This window comes from Larus michahellis, chromosome 2 (genome assembly GCF_964199755.1).
Source record: "Larus michahellis chromosome 2, bLarMic1.1, whole genome shotgun sequence".
In the NCBI taxonomy this organism is placed as follows: domain Eukaryota; kingdom Metazoa; phylum Chordata; class Aves; order Charadriiformes; family Laridae; genus Larus; species Larus michahellis.
This window is the reverse complement of record NC_133897.1, coordinates 50,252,513-50,279,013: the sequence shown is the minus strand read 5'-3', so window position 1 is coordinate 50,279,013 and position 26,501 is coordinate 50,252,513. Positions and strand designations below refer to the sequence as shown.

The 26,501-nt window shown below is 40.4% G+C and overlaps 1 protein-coding gene across 7 annotated transcripts in view; it reads left to right on the top strand.

Annotated features, from left to right (window-relative positions):
- The window catches only part of MYRIP (myosin VIIA and Rab interacting protein), a 235,759-nt gene that overhangs the window by 194,697 nt on the left and 14,561 nt on the right, over window positions 1–26,501 (top strand). For 4 of the 7 annotated variants that reach the window (XM_074575268.1, XM_074575264.1, XM_074575265.1 and 1 more), the window contains 4 exons: window positions 1,227–1,404; window positions 6,011–6,660; window positions 13,383–13,622; window positions 21,834–21,896. In XM_074575268.1, the coding sequence (XP_074431369.1) occupies window positions 1,227–1,404; window positions 6,011–6,660; window positions 13,383–13,622; window positions 21,834–21,896 (1,131 nt within the window). The remainder of the gene's footprint in view (window positions 1–1,226; window positions 1,405–6,010; window positions 6,661–13,382; window positions 13,623–21,833; window positions 21,897–26,501) is intronic. The other 3 variants (XM_074575267.1, XM_074575271.1, XM_074575270.1) reach the window with 1 other exon arrangement.

The following is a 26,501-nucleotide window of genomic DNA, read 5'->3' as shown; positions in this document are numbered from 1 at the left end:
GACTGGCCCTTTTGAGATTATTGGTTTTAGTTAAATTATTTGTAATTTGAACATCAGTTCAAATGTACAAAAATTTAAGAGTGCCAACTTGGCCTGCCTAAAGAGGCTGAGCCACTTGAAAGCATACTTCTTAATGAAACCCTGGCATATACAGGCAGGCTTTTACTGACTCCGTTGCGAAGGCCAAGACAGAGGTTTTGAGTGGTAAAAAGTTGCGGGGAAAAAGCGAATTGGCGTTTGAAAAAGTGATCTTTCTTGCCATTCGAGCTGCCTTAGCACATACTGTCGTCAAAAGCAAAGTTATTAATTAAAAAAAAAAAAGGTATTGCAGCCAAATAGTGTCAGCCAGATGTTAAAACTTGACTTGAGCTGCTGTAGCCTTGTTCCTAAAATTACACATGTGGTTTGATATGTAAGAGTGAATTCTCCTGAAATCAGCAGGACACGCCAGCTTTCACAGTTTTTTTTAACATCTGGCCAAATTTAAATGTGACTTCTGTAACTAACCCCAGTGCCGAAGTCAAAACTAAAATGTGTGATCTATTTATTTGGTTCCAAAGGAAAGAGCCTTCCCCTTAGTAGTAGTCAGGGCTCATTAACAATCACAACAGTATTTTACCTCATTTTGACTTGAAATGTGACCTTCCTAGAAACAGATAGTTGTGGAATTGTAGGCTAGGGTGACTTCATTAAGACGACTGCATAAAACTGCCCAGCATATTGTGGGATATGTATGTCCTAGCAAACAAAAGAACTCTGCGTTAAAATCAGTTGAGTTGCACATCTATTTTGGGGGAACAGGCTGTTTGTTTGCTTTTTTTTAATTTTTAATTTCAGCAAATTGTTACACCAGATGGCCTGTTGAGCCAACAATAGATCATCATGTCTCACCACAATGGGATCTCTTTCTGGCTAGCTTGAGTCGAAGCAGTTAGATATCAGTCCTCACCAAGCACATTCCTAACAACTTCACCTTAATTATTTCTTTCCATCTGGTCCGTGGTAGCATAAACAATTTCCTGCCTCCTTGCATAGCATCAGAAATGCACATAAATAAGCAATCTAGCGCTGAAACAATTCTTTTGAACACATTAAGTTCAATTTCTGGATGCTAGCAGAGCCCACACTTTCATGGGTAACTGAATACTCATACTAATTATGGTAAAGGGTTTGATAATTAAGTATTTCTATTTTTAAATTATGCTCTTTGATTTTTATTCCCACAGAGGTCTCAGTCGGCGTTCTCCCTGGCTAGTGAAGATATGCCCAGTAAAGGACTAGACCCTGCATCGTCTGTGACTGAGGCTCTTTGGAGGCAGCAAAAAGGACAATTCAGGAAACAGAAGGAGCACAAGCTTTCTGCATTACCCAGCTGGAAAAGCGTGGACAGGCTAAATGAAACAAGTAAATATTTCTAGTACGAATGTGACTTTTTTTGGTACACTCACTCACACATGGGATAAATACGTCTTAAAGCAAGGACCATCTCCAGGAAATTTCTGCTGATCTCTGTGCTTGCAGGGGTCACATGTAAAGATTTCTGTTTGGTGATGCTGTTATGACTTCATTGCTTATCTTGCCATTGTATTTTTCCAAGAAAAGATTCAAAATTTGGGCCTTTGGGGAGTTGATTTTGGATTGTTAGGAAACTTTAGGCATCTAATTTGGATACATTTCGGAGCTTTTAAGACACAAGAGCCCCAGGGCCCTGCTTTGCCACCTGGTTATCTGTCCTCCAGCTGAGCGAGTTTGCAGCTGCTCACAGCCTCCCTTCTGTTCATGAGGTTACGTGGTGGACCAGTGAAATAATTCACATTTAGGGTTCCCCCAACACTTCTATTTTCAACTCTGATGAATTCACCAATGCAGTGTTCTGTGCAGCCCTACTAACTGCTGCTTCCACACAAGTTTGAGGAAGCTGTATGAATTGGAACTTCACGGACCAGCAGGTTCCCTATAGATCTATGTCCTCTCTCTTTCTGCGCATTAGGTATGGATGTGAATATGGGTGATGGATGGTGAGTAGCTTCCTAAGTCAGCCCCTTTCCTGAGTCAGCACCCTGTGCTAGAATGCAATTCCCTGCTTACTTCAAGATGACATAAGTACAGGCTGTCATTGAAGAAGGTGGTTCCTGCTCTTGGGAGGGCCCCGTTTCCATTGCCTCTCTTGTTCTGTCTGTAGTGTTTGTGGGGCCACAAAAGTATAGCACCAGGCAACTGCTGCACAGAAGAGTTGGTTAGTTTTCATCCCCACAGCTGCACAAGGGGAAGGGCTGAATTGCAGCCCCTGGCTCCAGGTGACGGGGAACAGCAAAGCTGCTGTTGTCCTCCCATGGTGGAGCCTGCTTGTTCCTGCTTCTTCTCTTGTAACAGCTGTAGAGCCTGTCTGAGCTCTCTATCAAACTGGTTGATGAAGCTAAGCAACCAGAAAACTTCTCTTTTGTAGGGTGAGTTTACTGGTGCTGTATGTCCCACAGCTGGCTCACTCGGCGCTGGCAAGCGGAAGCAGCATGTGTTTGGGTGTCGCGGGAACCAGGGATGGGGGCTGTCCATCAATTCGATTCATTTATCTGTAATGCCAGTTGATAACCTGGGAGGCTGAGAATTGGACCATGTCAATACCCCTCCTCCCCCCAAAAAGAAAGTGTTAGTACGAAAATCTGACTTAACTAAGTATGCATTACTTTGTGAACTGCTTATTCATCCCCCTGTCAGAACTGTTGTTCTCCTGGGCATTTTAGTGGAAGGCCTATTTCCAGTAAAGCAGTTAATTAGGTGCTTAGATTTAAGAACCCACTTCAATCCCATTGAATTCAACTGTTGAGCAATTTAGTACTTAACAATTGCTTAACCATAGCAGACTGACAAATTGACCCAGTTTCCTTTCAGGTGCTCTGCTCGGAGGATTTTTTCTGCTTCTTTCATCTAAGAACCACATTTGTGATGAAATTGTGATGGTGCCTGTTGAGCTTATAGTGAATACCTGATTGTGCTAATTTGTGTAAATACGATCTCACCTATGCAGTAGTAAGCATAGATTCATAGAATAGTTTGGGTTGGAAGGGATCTTTCAAGGTCATCTAGTCCAACCCCCCTGCAATGAGCAGGGACATCCTCAACTAGATCATGTTGCTCAGAGCTCCGTTCAAACTGACCTTGAACGTTACCAGGGATGGAGTATCTGCCACCTCTCTGGGAAACCTGTTCCAGTGTTTCACCACCCTCATTGTAAAAAATTATATCTAGTCTTAATTTACTCTCTTTTAGTATAAAACCATTACCCCTTGTCCTATCGCAACAGGCCCTGCAGTTTGTCCCCATCTTTCTTGTAGTCCCCCTTTAAGTACTGAAAAGCTGCAATAAGGTCTCCCCAGAGCCTTCTCTTCTCCAGGCTGAACAACCCCAGCTCTCTCAGCCTGTCCTCACAGGAAAGGTGCTCCAGCCCTTCGATCATTTTTGTGGTCCTCCTCTGGACCCACTCCAGCAGGTCTATGTCTTTCCTGTGCACCTCTGTACTAAGACACAGAAAATGAAAGAAATCTCAACCGAGAGTTTGGAGTGTTGAGATCAGTGGGATTTTTAGTCATGTAGCCAAACAGCAGTTCACAATTCATTTTGATTACCGTTTACCCTGGTTTAAATGATGACTGAAGAGCTGCCGAATCATGAATTAGTGCTTTTTTCCCATTTACCGATAGTTTCACAATGACACTTCTTAAATCTATTTCATTTTCACATGGATAAATCATAGCACATACCCATAGAATTGTGTGCAAAATCCATTCTTTCAAGTAAGTGACTTTGCTTTGGAAAATCAGGAAGGTAGCATTTGCTGTTACTTGAAGCTGGGGAAAACTGAGTCAGCTTTCTCAATATAAAGTTCTCAGTGGCTTTCCTTTCCACCCTGCTTGCCTTCTAAGATGTAATCAACTACTATCCTGTCCTTTCTTCAGTTAACTGAGGATGTTTGACCGATTCTTATGTGTTGTTGCTAAACAAAATAAGGGGGTACGGTTTGGAAGAGAAAAAAGTATAATGATGTGGCACTCCACTGCATTACGTTTGCGTGATGTGGGGCAGCTGAATTCAGTTTCTCCTGGAGATTTATATCTTGCAGAGCTCTTTGCTTTATTTGAAGGAACAACGTTTTTAATCAAAGGTCCTTTTTCTCTCAAGAGTATCCTATACTTAGATTAGTGAGCATAGTTGGAAAGCAGAAGTTCCTTATGCTCGATAGCTTGTATTCTTTTTTTGCTCCAACATCAGCTGTTACAATAAAGAATTATTAGTGCTCCCTATAAACCTGACATCAGTTATATCCTCAGCTGGTCACTGCAAGAAGAAAGCTATTAATATTTTGATTTCTTTTTAAACAGGAGTAGGAATTGACCTCAGAGATGTATTTTCTCCAGTTCTCTGAACTGGCATGAAATTTAGGAAGTGAAAACAAGCCAAAAGGACTCAAATGAGTAACAAATACAAAACCTGTTCTAAATCTTGCATAGCTCCTAAGTTTAATTACCATTTAATTATTGTTTCATTTTTGTGGGGGTGTTTTGCTGGCGGTAGTGCACCACAGACTTTTTTTTTTTTTTTGATAAACTGAGCACACCTTCTTACTGCATACTTACATTCGTTAGGAACAATTCCAGGGAAAAAGTCATTCTCTTGAGCTCCAAGTATTTGTAATCATGTAATGCAAGATGCTTGAGTATCATCTACAACACTATCAAGATTTTACTACTTCCATTTTTAAATAGTGATGTTCTGCATACAGTTTTAGAAAACTATTAGTTTAGGATAAGTATTTCTACGATTTTCTGGAAATGGCAAATTTGAACCCATGGAAGGAAGCTGTAAGACCCAAAAGTTCATTCAATAGGCTGAGGTTACTGTGTAAATCGATGGGATTGTCTATTTATTCAACTGCTGTGGGAGGTAGGGTCATCACACATTCACATTTCCCATGAAGGGACTTTTCAAGTTTGATTGGAAATGGAATCTAAATTTGGAAGAAATGCAATTCTGTGAGTTATTACAGAACTTTGGACCATATTTGTGGCATTTATTTTTTTCTGTCAGAGTTGTAAAACATACTCTGAAAAAATGTAAGAGCAGCAGTGCTTGGGTGAGACAAAAAGCTCATTTAGTCTGGGATACAACAGCAGCCACAGTAACCATAAGCAGGAGCCTAGGAAAGATTAGGAGAAGGCAAGTATTTTTCGTGCTGCCTCTGAGTAGGCTCTGAACCTCCAGAACTTTCATCTTAATGGCTACCTGAGCTAGAAGTGTTTTTCTCTATTTAGTAAACCTCAGTGGATTTCTCTTTCTTGTCCATAGCCATCTCCCAGATTAATTTCTAGCATCCGTAACACCATTAGGCAAGAAGCTCCACAGGTCTAGTACCCATTGCATCCCACTTCTTTCTTTTGTTTGTTTTGAACCTTGCTTTCACTAGCTCCACTTGATGTCCTCTAATATGTTGGAAGACATTCCTCCCTAATCTTTTAGCATGTGTCCTCTCAGTCTTCTCTCCTCCAGATGGCAGAGCTCTGGCTTACTTAATCATTCCTTCGATGGAAGGTCTTTCAGAACCTGGTGCAACCTTTGTTGCTCTTCTCTGATCCTTGTTCTGTCTTCCCTTTTCAAGCTGGGGGACCAGAACTGCACACAGAATCGAAGACATTTGCAAAGCTCAGGATTTATACATGTCTCTCTATTGATGTTCCTTCGTTCTTTCCTAATAATTCTTCTAGAAAAAAGCTTTGATCCAAGTACTCTCACATTTTAAATAGTCATCACCAGGACTTTAAGTGGTGGCTTCTGATAAAAGAAGTACGGCAGCAGGGCTCACAAGGTCAGAGAACTTATGTAGCAGCAACACTTGCGTTTGTTCATTGGTTTTGTTGAACCCTCCAATTTTTGGCCAGTTGATGGCAAACTGGCAAGTAAAATGAGCCTTTCACCCTGTGATCACATAGCGATAATTGTTCTTCTTTCGTTTTCATAGATCCGCCTTCTGTTTTTCAAAGCACTGATGGAAACTGGGTAGCTTTGCAGAATGTCACTTTGCCTCGCCCTCGAATGCTCGCCAAACCAAAGAGTCAAGTATTCGAAGCTTTGGAGAACGAATCCAGCGTTGTCTCTGCCTATGACGAGATGGGCTCAGACAGCGAGGATGACTACGACTGGAATGTGGCCTTGAACAAGCTGCGTCGGAGACCTCGGCAGTTACCAGATGATTTCTATTACACCAATTCCCAGTATGGTACTGAGTGGGTTTATGGCAATGATCAGTACCAGGCAGTGACCTCCCCTTCCTCTGGGTTGTACACCAATACTGAGACAGTGTTCTCAGATTCTGAAACATCTTCAGTAAATTCTTCCCAGGAAGCTAAAGGACCTAGCAAACTTCTCTGGTTACAAAGCAGAACTCAAAGTGATATGCCCAGAATGGAAAAAAACCATTTCCACGGAGAACTGGATGTAAATTTCAATCCACAGGCAACCAGTTTGGAGTATTCAGACAGCAGTGAGACTGAAGAAGTCAATTATGATTTAGAAAAGAGGTCAAGAAGGTGGAGGAAAAGCAAAGCGATTTCTGAAGAATTATGTGAAGGAAAAAATCGCACAAAACCCAACAAGATGAATTTAAGTCAGGTAATTGTGTTTGAGCTTACCGAATGCGATCTCAAAAAGAGCTGGGCAAAACTAATTAATTTATACCAGGAACAACGTGTGAATTGTGAGTGGGAGGTGGAATGTTCTGCAAGCTTTATCCTCCTCATGCCTCATAATTGAGAAGAAGCAAAGGTAAAGCGTCACATATACCATGGCTTTGCCTCTTTCTCAAACATGCCACTTCCATCCGATCAATGACATTGGAAATGCTGTAAAATACAGTGCTCTAAATAAAAAAAAAAAAAGTCAGGATTTGCCAACAGCTAACAAATGTTGACTAATCACCTGTTCTGTTGCATTATGGGGGTTTTTAACTCCTTTGTTCTTGGAGTAAGAAATAACTCTCATGCCTGGGAATCTTCTGCGTGCTGTTTGCAGATGTCCTGGTGAGGGATAAAGCTAATGAGCAGCAGACATTCAGAAAGGGCTGGTTTTGAAATATGGTCCAAGTGATGTCTGCTTTTAATTGATCACTTGATTACGAGTTCTGGTGTGTTAGGGTAAGTGTTTACAAACTACTTCCATTTAAATAATTTGTCATTTGATTAAAAAAAAAAAAAAAACCACAAGAAAACAAACAGAAAATAACAGCTCAAATTTAGAATAACTGATCACACACTTGAAGGCAGCAAAGCACTCCGCAAACATTTCTTTTAAGCAACAAGTGTGGGATAAACAGAAAGCAAAGAAAAGTCTGTCTGGAGTTTGTACAGGCCTGGGACTGATATTATATAAGGGACCCAGTTGTCCCCCAAACCTTTTTTAGCAGTACAAGCACACTTCTAACTAATTACCCAGCTGGATGAGGAGAATACCGACCCCTTGTCCAGTTCCATTTCCCATGTCCTACCCCTCTCATATCCTGGAGCTGCATCACTGCTGCAGCGGAATAATGGTAAGCCTGAAGTAAGGAGCTAAGTGCTGTCTTCTCCCTGTGCCTCTGACTACAAGCAAAGCAATCCAGTCTTTAAAGCCGTCTGAGCAATTTTAGGATGCCTGGAATTGTTTTTCTTTGCTTATCCTACTAGCCTATATTTCCCGTAGAAAGACATCAGTACAGCTGATTGTAAATCAAGATTAGGATTCTAGGATTTCAGCAGGTTTTTAATGCTGGATAAGCTATTATTAATTCTGTATCTATTCCATCTGCTTTTAGGAGATGGGTGTGGGTGTTTTGTACTGATTCATTTATACTCATGTCCTCATGTGTTTAAAACGTACAGCTGTTGAAGGGGAGTTATGTATGATAATGTGCTGTAACAACACATCGGTGGCCATTAATGACTTCTTAGAACGTCAGGCAGCATTACAGGACTTTCCAGGGGCTGCACAAAGACCGTATTTTGTACAAAGACTCCTGCATTTCCCTTTCTGGCTTTGCGTATTTGTGCCTATTCTGTGTGTCTATGTGTATCTATATTCATATCGTGGCTTTCAAGTTACTACTGCTCTGCAGAGCATAGAAGAGCAAAGCTTATGGGGAAGATGTCCTAGAGATGTTCCTCAAGTGGAGAACAAAAAGGCAAGGTGCTTCCAGACATACATGATGGCATTCTGCAGCAACCTAGAATGTGCTTCAGTGTGCAAGCTGGTGCAGAAAATGATTGGTTTTTCAAACTCTTCTGTGAGTTGCCTTGCATCTTAAGTGCTGCTTATACCTCTCTGTTGTGCTCAAAAATGCAAGGGTTGGGATTCTGACCCCTTCTCCCCTTCCTTTTAGCCCTGAAGCTAAAAGAGGTTCCTGCTGTCCTGCTCCCTCAGCCACAGTGGGGCAGGTGGAGGCACACTGCCTCCGGATCACACTGCTGTACTCAAAGCAATGGGATTCTCAGGAGAAACTTTATGCATGGCTGGATGGATTTGCATCTATTTATTTTGGTTTTGGACACACCCCTCCTGGTGGCCGGTTTGACAGCTGGTGCCCACATTTGGAGAACTGTTACTCCAGCCTCCAGTATGTGAGCGCTGCGGGGAGCAGGGATGGGGCTGGCTACTACAGTTTATAGCAAGGATGTTGCACGGTTGAACAGTTCTAGGAAGCGATTAAAATTATCAGGAGCGTAAGGAATATGATCTGAGGTATGATAATAAATTAGCCCGACATCATTTATATAGCTTAGAAAAATGAGATTAAAGGCATGTCAGGGCTTCGTATAATCCCCAAAGTAATGTATTGATCTTGGTAAAATGATTGAGGCTGCAGCAGAGAGCCCTACATGTAAATAGTTTGTACAAAATGATAGTGTAGGTGCACTGCAGTCAGCATAAACTTAAGGAAGCTTCATTGTGGGGTCTTAAATCAGTCAGATTTTCACGTGCTGAGGTTATGCAGAATTTACAGAAACCATACAAAATGCTCTTCTAAACCGTGCTGCATCTAGATATTAAACACTCAACAACTGATCGTATGTAAATTGCAGTGAAGAAACCCATTTTTTTCTTATTTTGCTGCGTTTTAATAATAACAGAATCACAGAATGGTAGGGATTGGAAGGGACCTCTGGAGATCATCTAGTCCAACCCCCCCACCAAAGCAGGGTCACCTAGAGCAGGTTGCACAGGAACGCGTCCAGGCGGGTTTTGAGTATCTCCAGAGATGGAGACTCCACCACCTCTCTGGGCAGCCTGTTCCAGTGCTCTGCCACCCTCAGAATGAAGAAGTTTTTCCTCATATTGAGATGGAATTTCCTGTGTTCCAGTTTGTGCCCGTTGCCCCTTGTCCTGTTGCCGGGCACCACTGATAAGAGCCGGACCCCATCCTCTTGACACCCGCCCTTTAGATATTGATAAGCATTGATGAGAACATGACAATTTGTTAACCATTATGTTTTCATCAGCATTGCAGAACGGATTTTAGTTTAGCAGTCTAAAAGCTGGTGTTGTGGTATTTTTAAATCAAGTTCCAGTACCTAGATTAGGGTATTGCTCTGGCAGTTTTTTAAAACCGATTTTAGACTCAACACCGGAATTCTGACTTTTGTGACTGCGAGAGAATTTATTGTATGAAGTCTGGAGTGACTTTAAAAGGGAAACCTGTCAACAGGTATCAAGATGTATTTGGGGAGAATTTTTGCCACTTTATGATAGGTAAAAGAACAATCTGCTTTACTGGGTTGCCTGTAGAAATGCTGCAAATGTGGTCATGAAGCAAGTATAGAGGGATGTGAAAACTGTCCTGATAAAACTGATGTCCTACCATAATAAATTTCGGATAACCTGATTACTTATGTAACACAGGAGATTTATATTCCTGGGGAACCTAGATTGGGAAGTGCCATCTCGTTTTTAATGATAGTTATTTTTCAAATTGTAGCTTCTTACAAGAAATTGCCACTCAAACCACCGATCTCTGTCGGCTTTCATTATTATTAATAATTGATATTATTAATATTGATATATTGGCTTGCATTATCTTTTTGAGAGGAGGAGGTGTTGCTTAGTGTAGCTGCAATTCTTATATTTCTGATGGAAAGCGGAGTGGCTTAATTGCTTCCAGTGAAGGAAGTGCCCTCATGATGAGTTTGCTCCTTTGATCAGGAGACCCCACCTGTTAATTACAGCCCTGCAGCCAGGTACAGGTTGAGCACTGTCGGGCTGCCGCTCCCCACGGGATGGCGCTTGGGATGTATTTATTGAAAATAGCTGGCCTGAAATTACACCGTCTCTCACTGAGAAACTGCCCGCAAACCTCACAATTTGTGTCTTTTCCTAAAAAACCATAGCTTCTGATTTTTCGTTTCCTCTATGAATGGAGCTTTCTCTCAGGAGTTTATCGTATAACATGAATTCGGTTCTGGAGCCTCCTAGCCAGTGCTTTGCTTGCTTGCTTAATTTTGGGGATTTTTTTTTTTGTTCGCTAGGATTACATTGTGTTATCAGCCATTTGCATGCAAGGATTTGGATAGAGTGTGTGAGGAAGGGTGTATTTCCTAGTTCATTGTCTGCTAAAGGACTTACGCTTGCACTAGAAACGCTTCATTTTCTTTTAGTGAGAGTGGGTTTGTGGCTGTGATAGCCGGCCCGGCCCTCGCTGAAGCTCTGCTTTCAGATACAGCAGTAGCACTTTACTCTTGTTTGCAGATGTTAGTACTACATGCTGCTGATAGATGCAAATGGGAATTTACACAATGATTTATATGAAGACAAAGATGTCATTAAACTTACCAGATAGAGCCGAAGTGAGAACAGTAAGGAATAATGAAGTTTAAGATAGCATCTATTAAATAAATAATAGCACCTTTCAATGTATTTATTATTTTTTATGGTTGTCATGGCTTCTAATGCATTTTTTTAATCTGTTAATCCATGAAAGCGGTGCCATCTCCTCGCAAATAGTTTACTGCCACCGTCTGAAAAGCTCAACACACAAGCCAAGCAGCCTACCAGAAACCACAAAGTGTAGCATTATAGGATATCAGATCATAGGATATCAGATATCTTGCAAATGTACGTACTCCACCTGCTTATTGTAAGGAGGTTGAAAGATAGATAATAGACATACCTGAATCCAGCTGTAATAAAATCAGTACCCTTAAGGTGAATCCTGCCCTGAGAAAGGATGTGTATTCATAACACAAATTTAGCTAATGTGGAATAAAACCCTAGGGATGCCAAGGCAGCTCATGACTTTCACCAGCAAAAAGTTTAGCAATACGTGAGTATTTTTCATTAGCAGATTGTGGGTCAGGGGTTGTAATGAGTTGTTGAATTACATGCAGGATATGTCTGAAAAAAAATCTCTTGTTTTGAGGAAGTACTGTTATGATAAATACAGATTTTTAATTAAAAAGGTGAAATGATACCAGTCTTCTAAATGTATATATGAGCGTATAATGTATTCTAAAACTAAAGTGGAAACACACTGACTTGAAATCTTGTTCACAATCTTATTCAGAACATCTTGGAAGTTCATTTGGCAGAAAAGTCTTTTTACTCTGCAAAAGCTGATTGTTTGGGAAAAGAATAAATTTCAGTATAAGCCTGTGGTTCCCCATCTATTATAGTTAATCATGTACTTTCAAATCCTGATTTTCTAAAAGGGCTTTCTGCATCCTGAAGGTGAGCTATAAAGCAATAACATAGTTGCGTAATTGATTCACAGGTAACTGCAGACAAAAATTGTCCAGAAAGCTGTGAAAGTGCTAGACACCACATAGTACGGTTTACTGTATGAGAGATGAGGACTGGCATTATGAACATGGTGTGTCAATCCATTAAGAGCAGTTTTGTAAGAGAGTTGTCAGAGTTAACGTTTCCCGTGAGCGCTGGAGGTAATTGGTCCGTCCATAAATACTGCTGCTGCGGCTGCAGAGACAGTAGCTGTGCAAAGCAAATCTCCTGTTTATGTATTTCCAAATGAATGGTAGAGCGAACACAGCTTTTAGTCTCTCCGGCAGTGTCCTGTCACGGTAGGAGAGCTTAAGGCAAATAGGAATTATTTCCTGTCTGAGAATTGCTCCAGATCCTCCTCTTAGACCTGCTGCAGCGTGCCTGCTGCTTCTGGGTCCCAGGCTGTGTTCTTTATAGCCTCCGTCCGGGCGGTTTTGTCGTGATTGTGCTCCATTTCAAAGAATTCGTAATTTTTAAAACCACCTAATTCCACCTTACGTAATGCACTTGACTGAAGCACTAAACCAAGTGTCTAACTATTCAAAGCTCTCTCTTAGCAGTCGGCAGGGAGAGAAGAGCATTTCCAGAAGGCCATTAATGCTATAGGTGGAGTGGCTTGCTCTGGGAGATGCCTGTCTCTCCATGGACTCCAGCGGAAACCAGGGGAAATCGGGTCCTAATCAGACAGCACAGATCCAGAAAATATGTTAGTATGTACCTGGACATTTGTTTTTGGCATAACCATTAGATATTTTCCAATTTCCTGCGAGGGCTGACAAAAAAAAAAAGGCCCCTTTCCACATTATTAAATGTAGGGCTGGCACCCTGCTAAACAGACTCGCAAAAGGATTTTGTTTTTCTGCAGTTCAGCCTCCAGAGTAAAAAACTTGTCATGGTCAAGTCTGTAACACCCAGAGTACTTAACTGAGCCTCTGAGTACTTCCCACCTTTAAGGGTCCAAGAGTAAGAAAAGAAGGCGCTCCTAAAGACTGAACTTGTTCCAAGGAGGCTGGCATTTGGAAAATAATCATCACTGTAGAGGATCCACCTGTGTAAATAATCACTGGGAAAGCTGAAAATCTTAAGCGCCATCATGTAATAAAAGAGAGATTTTTTCAAAACTCGTTTCCAGTAGTCTTTAAGAAAGAACACGGATAATGCTCAAGACCAGCAGTCAGGGGACTCGAGCGCAGCTTTCAACTGACAGCTGGACACAACTGACAGGTCACAAGCCTATTCATTCCCACACTTCACTTTAACTGCACCGTGCCCGAGAGTGATGGCCGTGCGGTGCGGGGAATGGGAAATGCCATTTAGGCTGTTCTTTCAGTAGTTGCACACAGATACGTAATGATTTTGATAGTTCCTTTTTACATAATCTAAAAGTAAGCAGGAATGATAAATGTAATCCAGCAGGTGTGGGTCTACTGGCATTCCTCTGTAAAGACATGGTATTTTTTTATCAGCACACTTAGTGTACTTTCTTTCTAGCTTTGCTGCAGAGTGGTCGTACCTGTACTTTTCCAGGAAGCTATTTGTTTTCCTTGCTGTACCTATACAGTAATTACACTGCTCTTCTAATCTCCTTGTAGGATTTCGATGATTTATCAGAAACAGACATAAGCAGTGAGGATCAGCATCAGAACATCAAGCCTGACCTTATGGAAGAGGAGCTTAAATCCAGGTTATTTCAGCTCGCTGCTAAAATGAGTGACAAGGAAACATCTTCTGGTGAAGAACAAGAGCCAGAACCTAGAACAGACCCTGAAAACCAAAAGGAGAGTTTGTCCTCGGAGGAAAATGGCAGAAGTATTCAGGAAGAGTTAAAGAAGGTAAGTGGTCATAGTAGAGCAGCAGAGCTAATATTGTAAAAGTTAGAGTGCAGAAAGAGAAAGTTTTGGTTAAAAAATGCCACATAGTTGCGTGAAAAAGCCCAGGGTCCTTTACACTGGGTCTGTGCGCGCTTGCGCGTGTAAAACTTCAGTTTAGGTCTGTGTTCCTTCCTGTGAGCCTATAGCATCAACCCAAAGCAGTGAACTTCGCTTGTGTAATAAACCTTCGACTGATATTAATGGAACTATGTCAGTTTATACTGACTGAGAATTGGCTTATATGTTTTTTATTTAAAAACATATCCAGTTCTTTTTTCCTCCTTGCTAACCAGCTGGTTTAAGTGGGGTTTTTTTCAGTCCTTTTATTTGCTCCCCTGTTTTTGGCATCATGCAGTTCATTCTGATGTCATAGATTCTTCTTTTGCCTCTCTATTGGAATATTTTGTGCTTCTTTAAAGGTTTCCAATCCTATTGCTCTGTCAGCTAATACGCCTCTGAGAGTAGTGACATATTCTAGTGAAACTGAAATCCAGTGTCAGTTCTGATAATGTATGAGATATTCCATTTGTGCCATTTCACCCTTACAATGAGATGTCTGATTGCAGTGTCACTCCACAGGACTTACCACTTGCCCTCTTCCCTTCCTACCTCTGAACTTCTCTTCAGATCATGTCGTGTGCTTGAATTTTGGTGCTGTAGAAGCCCAGCACTGCCCCTTGCCAGTCACTCTTATCCCTTAGATCCACTTGGGCTCATTCTTGTCTTCTGTGTGTCTTAACTTGCCTCTTGGGGTCGTCTCTGCTCAGTAGCTCAGCTTTGACAGGGGTTCTGGACAACTCTCTACAGGAAATCTATTCTTCATTTGAAAGGTGTTTTGTTCAAATGCTATAAAGAACTAATACATTAGGAGGTGGAAGGAGGATTAAGTGACTCAGGTGGATGATAGGATGCTGTCCAAGTGTGCAGGAATGGTGTCAAGAAAGCCAGTGCCCACCTGGAGTTGAATCTGGTGGTGGACATGAAGGGAAATAAGAAAGACTTCTACAGTTATATCAGCAGCAAAAGTCAGATGAGGGAAAGGGGGGCTCACTACTGCAGCGACCTGGTAATACAGGCTATGGAAAAACCTAAATTACACAATGTTGTTTTCACCTCAGTTTACACGTGAGATTTGCCCTCAAGAATCCCAGGCCCCTGAGACCTGTAGAAAAGTCTAAAGCAGTGAAGACTTACCCTTGGTAGAGGAGGATGAGATTAGCAAACATTTCAACAAATGGGCCGTACACACGTGCATGGCACCCAATGGGGATGCACTCACAAGAGCTGAGGGAGCTGGCCCATGTCATGGTGAGGCCACTCTTTTTCATCTTTGAAAGATTGTGGTGATCTGGGACATTCAGAACACTGATTTTGACTTTAACAAGGCTTTCAACATTATCTCACATAATATCCTCGCAGACAAATTGAACAAGTAAGGACTGGATAAGTAGACAGTGAGGTGGACTGAAAATTGCCTGAAGCTGGGCCAAAAGAGTTGCAAAAGGCTTGAAATCCAGCTGGAGCCCATTCCCCAGTGGTGTACCCCAGTGGTCAGTTCTGTGACCAGTACTGTTTAACATCATCATTATCGACAGAGACAATGAGACAGAGTGTACCCTGAATTTGGAAGAGCAGTTGATACATGAGATGGTTCTGTTGTCATTCAGAGGACTTTGACAGGCTGGATAAATGAGCCAACAGAACCTCATGAAGTTCAACAAAGGGTAATGCAAAATCCTGCACCAGGAAAGCGATCATGCCATGCACCAACACAGGCTGGAGGCCATCTGTCTGGGAAACAGCTTGGCAGAAAAGGTGCTTAGGGGTCCTGGTGGACATGAAGTTGAACATAGGCCAGCAATGTGCCCTTGCATAAAAGAAGGCCACCAGCATTCAGTGGACCAAGGGAGGTGATTATTCCCCTGTATTCAATGCTGGTGAGGCCAGCTCTGGAGCGTGATGTCCTGTTCTGGGCTCCCCAGTACAAGGGACACATGGACATACTGGAGTGTGTCCAATGAAGGCCCACAGAGATGGTTGAAAGATTGGGGCATCTATTGTATGAGGAGAGGCTGAGAGAGCTGGAATTGTCTAGCCAAGAGAAAGAAGAGAAGGCAAGGCTAAGGGATGATCTCTTCAATGTGTATAAAAACCTGGGGCAGGGGAGAGGTTGAAATAAAGAAGTGGGATTCAGACTCTTCTCACCCGCGTCTAGTGACAGGACAAGAAGCAGTGGGAACAAACTGAAATACAAGAAACTCCATCTAAACATAAAAAGCTTTTTCACTGCGAGAGTGTCAAATGCTGGAATAGGTTTCCCAGAGAGATTGTAGTTCCTGTGTCCTTGGACCTAATCAAACTCGACTGGGCACAGCCCTGGGCAACCTAATCTAGTTGACCCTGCTTTGAGCAGAAGGCTTTGACTAGGTGATCTCCAAAGGTCCTTTCCAAACTTAACTCAGAATCAGAGTCACAGAATACTGACTTAGCTACGGACTATGCAGCAATGTATGTACCTTCATCATCATGTATGCAAATACCTCCTTGATGTACACACAACCTTTCTAAGGAAATCAAATAAAAGCTTTATCAACAGTGCTGTTAGCAGCACTCGGTTTAGCTTGTCTTTGGTTTACAAAGACAAACCAGCAATATCAAATTATTCAACAGGATATAGAGGCTAGCTAGAGTATAACATGATGCAATTAAAGTCCAGAATTAAAGGCTGTGAATAGAACTTTCTGTAATGCTTCTGTATGGTGAACTGAGCACAGAAAATGGCAGATGTGTGTTTTCTGGTGTACTTCTGCTTGCACCTACAAAATAATATTAGTTGGTTTTTCCTTCTCTTATTTTATTATTTAACTTTGTATGTCAGTTATTTAAAATAATGCAAAGATTAATATTTTTTGTATGAAAATTTCATTAAGTTTAAAAAAAAGAGAGACATATCATGTTCAGCAAAAAGGGAATGCTTGGAGTTCCTAATACTTTATTGGTTTTTGGATTAAAAGGAAGTCTTAGTCATTCATGGTTGCAGTATATATTCTGTCTGTCTATAGTAAAGAAACCAAAATATCCCAGTACTATTCATGGTCATGACTTCAGCAGAATTGATAGCGGAACTTGCTCCAGCTATAGAAAAACAAGCAGGCTGCTTTCATTCTTATTCTTGACAGTTGTCCTTAAAGGTGATTTAAAATCTTCCGACGCGTGCCTTCTCTCTGGAAAGGTGGCTGACCAACATCTTACAATGAAATACTGAAGATGACAGTGTATAATACCAGTTGTGGCTATGGTAACCTAAAATACGAAGACCTAGCTAAACTGATAAAACATGCAATAACTTTAAGATGAGTAGATGGCATGTCTCAATGGAGACAAGCATGGAAAATGGTATTTTCAGGGAACCGGTAATTTTATATGCCTTAAAAGCCAGATGTCTCATTATGCTGTCTCTATAAGAAGCCTGATTTTTGGAGAATGCATATGTAGGGAATTACAGAGCTTTCACACTGGCATTTAACGTTCTTACCCAGAGACCCAGACTTCTGACCTGGGTGGGCATCAAGTTTCAAATTAGGTATACAGAAACACTAATTCTGGGCCATTAAAATGAGAACTCAAGTGCCTACAATCTGCTTTGAAATCCTGAACACAAATTAAATACTGTATTTTAGCCATCTTGCTTACATTTTGGCCACGCTGCTTGTCATTGTTAGCCTTTAGTCTTCTGTTCTTAAGCTTGTTCTGGAACACATTACCAATGTGTTCCCCCCCTTAAATCACAGGGGATTTCTAGTTACAGTGCACCTGACTGTAGAATAACATTTCAAAAAACATGTATTGTTTATTGAATCACTGGAAATTAAGTTCCTGGTGGTCGTGAAAATCTGACTTTCCCATGTCTGCACCTTTAAAAATCTGGACGTCCATTTTTAATGGAAGCTGGGAATCTCGTATAATCACATGTTGAGCTGATGCTTTAAGAAAGGAGTTTTAGTATATTAAGATCTGTAGCACTGGCAAGAATTGGCACGCGTTAAGTGCAGAGTTAGCTGCAGTTGGACATTTACATGTTCTCAGCTCAAGCTAAGCTCTCGAGTCGTATGTGTGCCTTTAAGATACAAGTTTGAAAATGCTGAACTTTGAGTTAATTATTTAGTTCATGTGGGATACTTGAGGATTTAGGTGGGTATTAATTAACACAAGTTAATTTTATGCCTTAGACTTAAACCCACTTAGACCTTCAGCACAATCATTTCCAATATTTCTAAGTTTGTGGTTACCTAAAATGATCTTATGGACGTTCACAGCTCTCTAAAACAAACGTAATCCTACAACAGGCTTATTTTTATAGGCAACATTTTGCGCTTATTAAGCTACAGAAGTAGTTCATGGTCTTCTGGGGTTATGCAGACCCCTGAAAAGCCTGATCATCTCCGTAGTGCAATGAAAGGCTGTGAAATCTTCTGTGCTCAGGCTAGAGTTAGCTTCCAGCCCCTCTAGACTTCAGGTGTGAACAAAGAAAAAGTCACATTGTGCAACTTTTGTGTAAGTGAAGCATCTTGTACTAGCAGTGATTTGCACAGTTCTTTCTGCCTTGCTCTTTTTGGTTTGGTTTGGTTTGGTTTTTTTGCTTCACCCCCCAAACCCTAACCAAATACCTAAAGGAAAAAGCAAAATGTAAATCCCTTTGGGAGTATCTTAGTGACACTGATCCTGAGAGTGGCAAGCATGATAAACGGGATGTACTGAGTTCTTGCGCTCCTCTGTCCTCTCTCCCTCTTTTAATGCTTCCATGAAGATGAACAGGCTGGGTCCATATTTTGTGGTATACCCCAGAACTACATTCTAGAAGGCAATTTCAGCAGTGCCTAATGCAGCCTCACAGTCCGTCACTGTGAGCACTTTATCAGAAACTATAGAGATACTGTTTAAAAAACAGAATAGCCCCTGCAGTCTTTGTGAATTGCCCCACATAGCATAAGAACTTAAGTACTTGTTAAAACCTTAGTTGTGTTTCTCTTTTTGTCTCCTTCTGCTTTGTACTCCTCCTTGCTTAATATATGCAAATGAGCAAGTGAGTTAAGCGTCACTAGTAGCGTGGAGATTCTCTCCTCTTTGCATTAGCTTGATGCGACATGCTGTCTGCTCAAGGAATTTCTTTTAATCCCTTTATGCATTTACTTCTGCTCAGAGACTCTTACAGCCAAGGCTTGTAACTTTGTTTAAATTCTGCTGTTTTCTGTTGACATTATTACGTGGCCAGGCACACAATAGCTCTTTTCTGAATGACAACCTGCAAGCAAGTTTGTTAAGCAGCACAATGAGATCCTGTTCCCTAAGTGAAACCTCCAAATTCCTTGACAGGATAACAGCATAAGTATTCTCTCCATAAAATATTTACACCTTCATTCTCTGGAAACATCTTATTCACCTTTGGTTTTATAAAGCTTTATTTGGGGGAAAGTATGTACCACGAGCATCATCTTCATGTGTATTTGTGCCAGGAGCCTATATTCTTTGTTTCGGGAGAGTACATCTTACATTTTTCACCAGGTAAAATTAGCACTTTTTGACTGCTGGTATAATGAGACTGACACTTGTTGGAAAATCTGCCTGGCACCTCTGTTTAGATAAAGGAGGGGGGTCAGGCAAGGGACTTGGTCGCTGGAGAGAAATATTCTCATGGCCTTGATGGAGCTGGAGAATGGCATTGGACGTGCACAGGGCAGTGAATCCCTCCTGTGTATCACAGACCTGTTAAAGCATCGCAGTAGGGATGGGTGCGATGTTACAATTATTATAACAGCAGTGCTATAATAAGGAGAGAGAGCCTGTGTCTCCTGGTGGCTGGGCTTCTGTTAGTCATTTGTGCTGGTGCATGCACCGTCCTCACAGAAGATGATGTGGTAGTTTCTGTGATGGTTATCTTGCAACTCCCCGAACTGAAAAAGTTGCTGAGGAACTCCCAGGGATTTTGGTTGGTGGGTTGGTCCAGGCAGGGGTTAATAGGAAACTGCCATCCAGCTTCATACGCCTGAAGACTTTGGAAGTGACTGAGTGAAAGTTCCTGAAGGAGCCAGAACCCCATGGCTCACTTAAGCAAGACAATGTAATAGTGTAAGTACAGTAGCTTTGCTACATTGCTACTGCTGTGCTAATAAAACTGAACAGTGTAATACAAAGACGTCTTCCTGGGTTACCAACTCAGAAGATATTTGTGTGTCTGTTGTTTCACGTTTTTGTATGCAAGATGCTCAGAATAATTCTTGTCTTTTGGTGGATCATGGCTTTTCTTATGATGTTAATCATCTGGGCAGTCTTCCGAAGTCCAGGATTGAAAACCAAATGTGGGCAGCATTGTAAAAAGTGATGTTTAAAGTTTATGAAGTACAGATAATCTGTGCACAGGATTTTGGATGACAGCAGAGATAAAAGATTTTGGCTTAGGAAGGTTTGGTTAAGAAAGTGTCTTTTTCTTCTAAAAGAGGTATGAGACTAATCTTCACATTGGCCTAATGGTTACAAAGTTTTAATTTCTCGGATCAAAAAAGCAGTCAGGTATATGTTCAGTTTTAAATTGAGGGTTAAGAGAAAAATCCCATTCAAGAGATTTCTCCTGTGTATTTACTATTATTTATTAGTCTTTAGCATGGAAAAACAAGTTGATCCTAAGCTTATTTTGTCAAAATCTGAGTCTTCGGTTTCAAGCAAAATAGTTGCTTTGAGACCATAAACATTTATTTTTTAACAAGTTTTCAAAAGTTGGCAGTGATGTTTGTGTTTCTCCGGTTCTGACACTTTCTGGGCTCAATACACTTGTGTAAGTATGGGTATAGATAGTCCATCTGAGATGCCCTCGGGTATCCCACAGGGCCTTAAACTGCTAGTCCAGAGGAAGCATCTCCCAGATCCATGTCATATCTGACAGCGTTGTTTGAAAATCCTCACATACTTCAAGCTGTTTCAAAATTGCACCTTGTCTGCCTGTGTTAAAGCGACTGAATCAAAGCCCTGTGGAATCTGCCTGGAGAAGGGCAGAACAGGAGACGTTTCAGCTGGCTTCACACAGGGAATGCAGCACCTTTGGAAACAAGATACTCATAGTCTCAGATTTGATACTTATGTGCACGGATGCCCAAGCCAGCTCTGTCCCGCGTGTGTGCGATGTGAGGCTCCCTCAGTTGTCTGATCACCAAAGATTTATTTACTTAGGAATAAAATGTAAAAGCCCTTTTACAGTTACAAAAAAAAAAATCAGTGAAGATTAGTGTAAGCTGTTAGAACAAAACAGGGGGAAAATAGACCGTGACAAAAAAGTTACTATTTTTTTGTCGTCTCTTGTAAGCAGCCCAGAGACTTTGGCAGTGACAGATGAGCTCTTTCAGGTCTAGCTGGAAGAGTTTCAAGCAAACCCTGCTCCTCAGCTGGATGATAGTTGTGTCACAGCACAGCCACCAGGGTCACTGTGGTTATGTCATTACTTCAAGGCAAAAGCAGTCAGTTTAGTTTAAATAGACCTAAGTAAATTACGGGGATTAAGGTAAGCCTACTGACTCGACACTGGGTAGTGGTAGTATGAAGGGTTTTACTTGTCCATTTTGGGACAGTGAAGTCCAGGAGAAGGACAGCAGCCAACAGTAGGAAGTGATTTGGCACACGATGCCTTAACTGAGCCCAGGTGTTCCCAACACGACCATCTGACTGTGGCATAAGTGAGGTACAGCAGACCCTTTTGTAACTAGAAGCGCGCACAGTATCAAAATTGCAATCGTGTAGACCAAAAGAATTGAAGATAGCTGGCTTTTCTTTTTCTTAAGACTGCTGCAAGAGTATTTTTCTGTTGCTAGTGCCGCTTTGTTTTGTGATGGTGGAAATCAGTATTTCCCATCTGCTTCGTTTTATAAAAAATGATGTGTCATTTGCAGTATCTGTCTTAATGAGATCTGTTATTCTAAATCCCACAAACAGAAATAAATTAGGCATTGTTTATTTTAGTAATAAATATAAAATCTACATTTTATGGTAATTTATATTTGCTAGTTTCTTTATCCTTGCTGTTCATCCTAAAGTTCTCTGTAAGTCTGAACCTATAGAAGTACTAACCTCTGTAGCTGTTAACATAACTTTTCTGCCTTTTTATTTAACTGCTTTCCCGCTATCTAGGAAAAACAAAAGGCTTTTGATCTTCATTTAAAGTTGCAGTTTTTATCCACTGTACTGCAGCAGGTGAGAATGCTTTGTTTTGTCTGTGTCTTCTTACATCTCTTACATAGTAAGAGATGCTATAAAGTGATATTGAGGGTTTCCACGTTTCCCAAGCAAAATTTTCAAACTCATAATGTTTTCCTGGAAATATCAGGCCTGAAAAATCATATCTTTTGGCCAAAATCAATAGACATTGCAGAAAACTGTTTTGTAATTATTTTATAATCACAGCTAGCCCTGTGTTATGATGGGAGAGATGAGTATGAAGTAGACATGTGGAGCAGACTGGCTCTCTTATTTGGCTTTGTGATGAGGATTTGGTTTTACTGGTAAAGAAGAACAGAAGACAAAGTGTACGATCTTCCTATTCTCATGTACTCACCTAAATTAATACATTTGGAAGGAAAAAAATTAAATCTTATTTCAGCAATAAGATTTTTGGCAGTTTCTGACCATAGTGGTCTCGAAAAACTTTTCTAAGCTCCCAATTTAAAAAATAAACAAAACCCTTAATTCATTGTAGAGATTGTACGCAGTGAGTAGGCACTTTCTCACATTGCTGCTAGTATCTATTGCTTATCATTCATCTAGATGGAGAGAGGTTTCATATTCTGTGCTATTTGAATCTCAGCTTATGAGAAATCAGATTTAATATACATTTTCATTTTATTCCCTGAGCAAATACATACTTATCTTGTATTTTAAAATAAATGCTATTTTTATTATGTCATTTATAGTGGTAAGTAAATTAATTCTGTAGTATTCTCAGTCCTAAAATAGGAATCACTTTCTTGTGTCAAAAGTTGATGCTTATTTCAGCAAAACACTCACTTCTCTCAACTTTTTCTTTTTTCCTTACTCTCAGAGTTAAATCTTGCGCTTGAATTTTAATCACCTTTTAATCATCTTGGTTTTCTTCAGTGAAAATGTCAAGGATGATTTTAAAGAAAAAATATTTTTCCATTTGTGTAATGTCACCAGCCTGTGTCCATTGTAGATACTCTTACAGAATCCTCTGTGGATTTTAAGATTTAAATATTTCCATTTCCAACTTCAATCATAATAATTCATCTCTCGGATAATAACTTCCTTTGTCATGATTATAGGCAACTTGTCTCTAGAAATGAGGTATTACAAATTATTAGGAGTAATACCTGTAACTACATTAGAGCAGTGGATTGAATTCATTAGTAAAAATCTAATATTCAGAATTACCTACCACAACCAAAAAGAGAGACTGTATTTCTCTGTGTTGTACTTTAGAGAATGTCAGTAGAATATTAGCTCGCTCTGTAAGATAATTTAGCTTTCTTTTTCTAAATGAGTGCCCATAAATGAAGATACTGATGTTAAAGTCAAGGCAGGAAGTCTTAAACTTGCGCAGAAAAGTAATTCCATAATACCATAGTTTATCCAAGTATACTTGTCTTCCCTCAAATTTCAAGGCAAATTTTGGCTTTCTTTCCTACTCTTTGTGGTAATGAGTGGTTAGGGATCACTTTTAGGCCAGAAGATCTTCTCAGGGTTGGGGTTGGTGATTGCCGTCGATGGTTGGGCATTGATTCATATTTTCCTCCCACACTGTGACTTTGCCAGTGTCCCAAATCTTCCTTGCCTGTAAAGGAAATGGACTTTTGGTGGGCCTTTCAGGGCCTTCTCAAGGCTGTGTAATGAACTCCCGTGGGGTGAGGAGGTGAGGCAGGTTTGGGTTTTGGTTTTATTTTAGTCAAGTTTGGATTCAGTCAGGCTACTCTGAAAAGAGGAATCAACCAGTGGCAAAGCAGAACTTGTTCTATTTCTTGTTGTTAACAACTGTTGATGTCAACTGTTCGCTATTGAGCTGCAAGTCACTGCCTCCCACACCAGTTTAACAGAGCCTAATGACGCCATAACATCAGAGGTGCAAAAAAGAGAAAATGCTAATGGCCGAGCACGTCGTGGAGAAAAAATGAGTTCAAGCGATGGAGAACTTAACTACTTTAGGACCATTAAAAATACAAATGAACAATAATGTTCATGCAAAGGAAACCATGTGGAGATGTCATAGGCTGCAGAGATGTGTACAAGGACTTAACGCTCACCTACTCTCAGCAGTTTGGACACTTACGTTGCTTCAGTTTTATCATCCTGCTTTAATTCCATTACCTCGTGCAAGGATGCAAATACTGTTGTATAAAGCACCTTCCAGTGTAGCATCCTTAAGTAAAAAAAACAAAGGAAGTATCTGCAGCATCAGCAGGGAAAAGAAAGAGGCAGCAGAAAAGAGGGGAATGGCTAACAGCCAGCAAGAGCTAGCTCAGACCACTGAAACGTTATCTTCAGCAAAAAGGAATCCTTTCCATCTGTCCAACCACACATAGAAATGACAGTAAAGAAGTTTTACAAGATGCTGTTTGTTATGTTCAATACACACAGACACACATACTTGTATATGTACTCGCACACGCACGCTTTTTTAGTATTTCAATGGTTTGAAAACTCTTCCACAAAGAACTCGGGAAATTGAGCATCTTCTTTTGACTGTGTCTTTAACATATTTGCGACCATGGACATTACTTATCATAAAAAGGGTAAATGCATGGTTTTTTCATTCCTCTTAATCTGAAAGTCAGTAAAAACTGAGATTCTCATAACCAGTGCAAAAATTCAAATGTGGGTCAGCTGCTTCAGTTTCATTTGGGAGGGGTGGTGTTAATCCAGAAGTAGGGAAGCACAGTTGAAATCAGAATGCATCCCAGTGTTTTGAGAAGAATGATTGCATGTAACTTTTCTGTGCTAGATATTTGTAGCAGAGATTGCTTTCTGCGTCTGTCTCATCCATATTAGTTCTTTGACTTGCTTGACAAGACAGATGGGAGAGACTTCACCATGGCGTGATAGCTGTCTCTCTGACTCCCTTACAGGTGTGCACAATGACCTTTCCTGCAAGGGCAAGATAAATTAGACAGCCAAGAGGTCTTTGTAGCAATTTGAAATGTCCACCTACCAGGATGAGCTTGGTGTGCGTGTGTCTGTGAATTTTAGGTGATTTTTATAGAACCTCATAACTCCTAAGTTTGACGTGGGTGGTTGGGGAGGGGACAGGATTGTGAAGCACTAGAACTCCAGGATACTTTTTCTACTTTTTTTTTTTTCCCTTTTCTCTTTCTTTTTTTTTTTTCCCTGTCATGTTTTTTTCCCTACACATGTTAAATAATTGTATCTAGAGCAACCCACTAGATTTGCAAAGTGGACATTTTGGAACGTGAGCTGTTTTAGCAGCTTTTGACAGTTGTTCGAAAAAGAGGTAATAACGTATGCAAAACCATTAATTGAGTAACCAATTTTTCCAATTTGAGAACTCCTGAACTCCACACATTTTGATTTTATGTCTCCCTTGGGCAGACAGTAATCTCTTACTTCTCTGTAAAATGCAGCCCAGGGCAAAGCTGAGTTCTAAATACCCTTTGGCAGAAAACTTTCACAATGTTTAAATTTAAATACATTGAAATATTGCTTGTGCTCTGAAGTTTTGGGAGATGTACTCTTCAGATATACTCTAAGGAAAATCACTTTTGCTTGCCACATATTTATTTACAGTGTTTAAACTCTAGTGTTGTAGCCTTGTTATACTACAAAAGCAGATGTTTCACAAGCTTAAATAAAAGCGTTGATGTTGTGACTCCTGTGTCTAGATACCTGCAGGCTAGGACTGAGATACATTTACCGATGCAAAAAGTTTATGAACATTAATTTAGCTGCCTTGTGCAACATTTAATGTGAAGCAAATCTTTGGTTTTAGAAGTCAAACAGTGTCTGCCACTAGGAACTTACCTCAAAATTCTAGAAAAGCTAAAAATCACATTTCCTTCTCATTGAACTTTTCTTCCCCTATCCATTACCTATTGAGAAGGTAGGGTATTTTGCTCAAAATCTTGATTTCATAAAGCTTCCTATCACAGCACGCTTTTCCAGGGAAACAAAAACCAAAAAACCTGTTTTGCAGCAATTGTTCTGTAATAAATGCCAATATGTATTCTCATACTCTGCTATAAGAACACTGTTTTCTAATTTAATTTAATCTTTTTTTGGAAATCCATCATTAGCTACAAAGGATAATAAAAAGTTTAAGAAAAAATGAACACTGAAGTGAGGCTACAGTTCTTGAAATGGAGAGCATACATCAGTGAAGATGATGAAGAAAATGTAGTGTCTGGCCTTTATCCTTTTTTGTTCACTGCTCATAGCATAGAATAAGAATTAGGTACTTGTAAAAGCAAATAATAAAACAAAGTAACATTGATTTCTTCTTCTCTCCTATAAAATTATTGATCTGTTTTTAACCTAATTGGCACTTGTGAAAATAAATGGAAAAAACAGTAGGCTATTTATGGGGTTCAAGTATTTGTTCTCAGTCAGAGAGTCCTAGGCCTGCTTGTCCGGGGCTCTGTTACTGTCCTAACAAGCTAAAGATCCATGTGCTGTAACATACTGTATTTCCCTTTGTTCTCCTTCTCTTTAATCTCACGTATCTGATTATTTTTTGTAATTCGGAGAAGTAACAGCGCTAAAGATGCCTTAATGTACTGATGCACAACGATTGAACACGCACTGCTAAAAAAGTAGTTTTTTCAGTAAAAGTCTTGT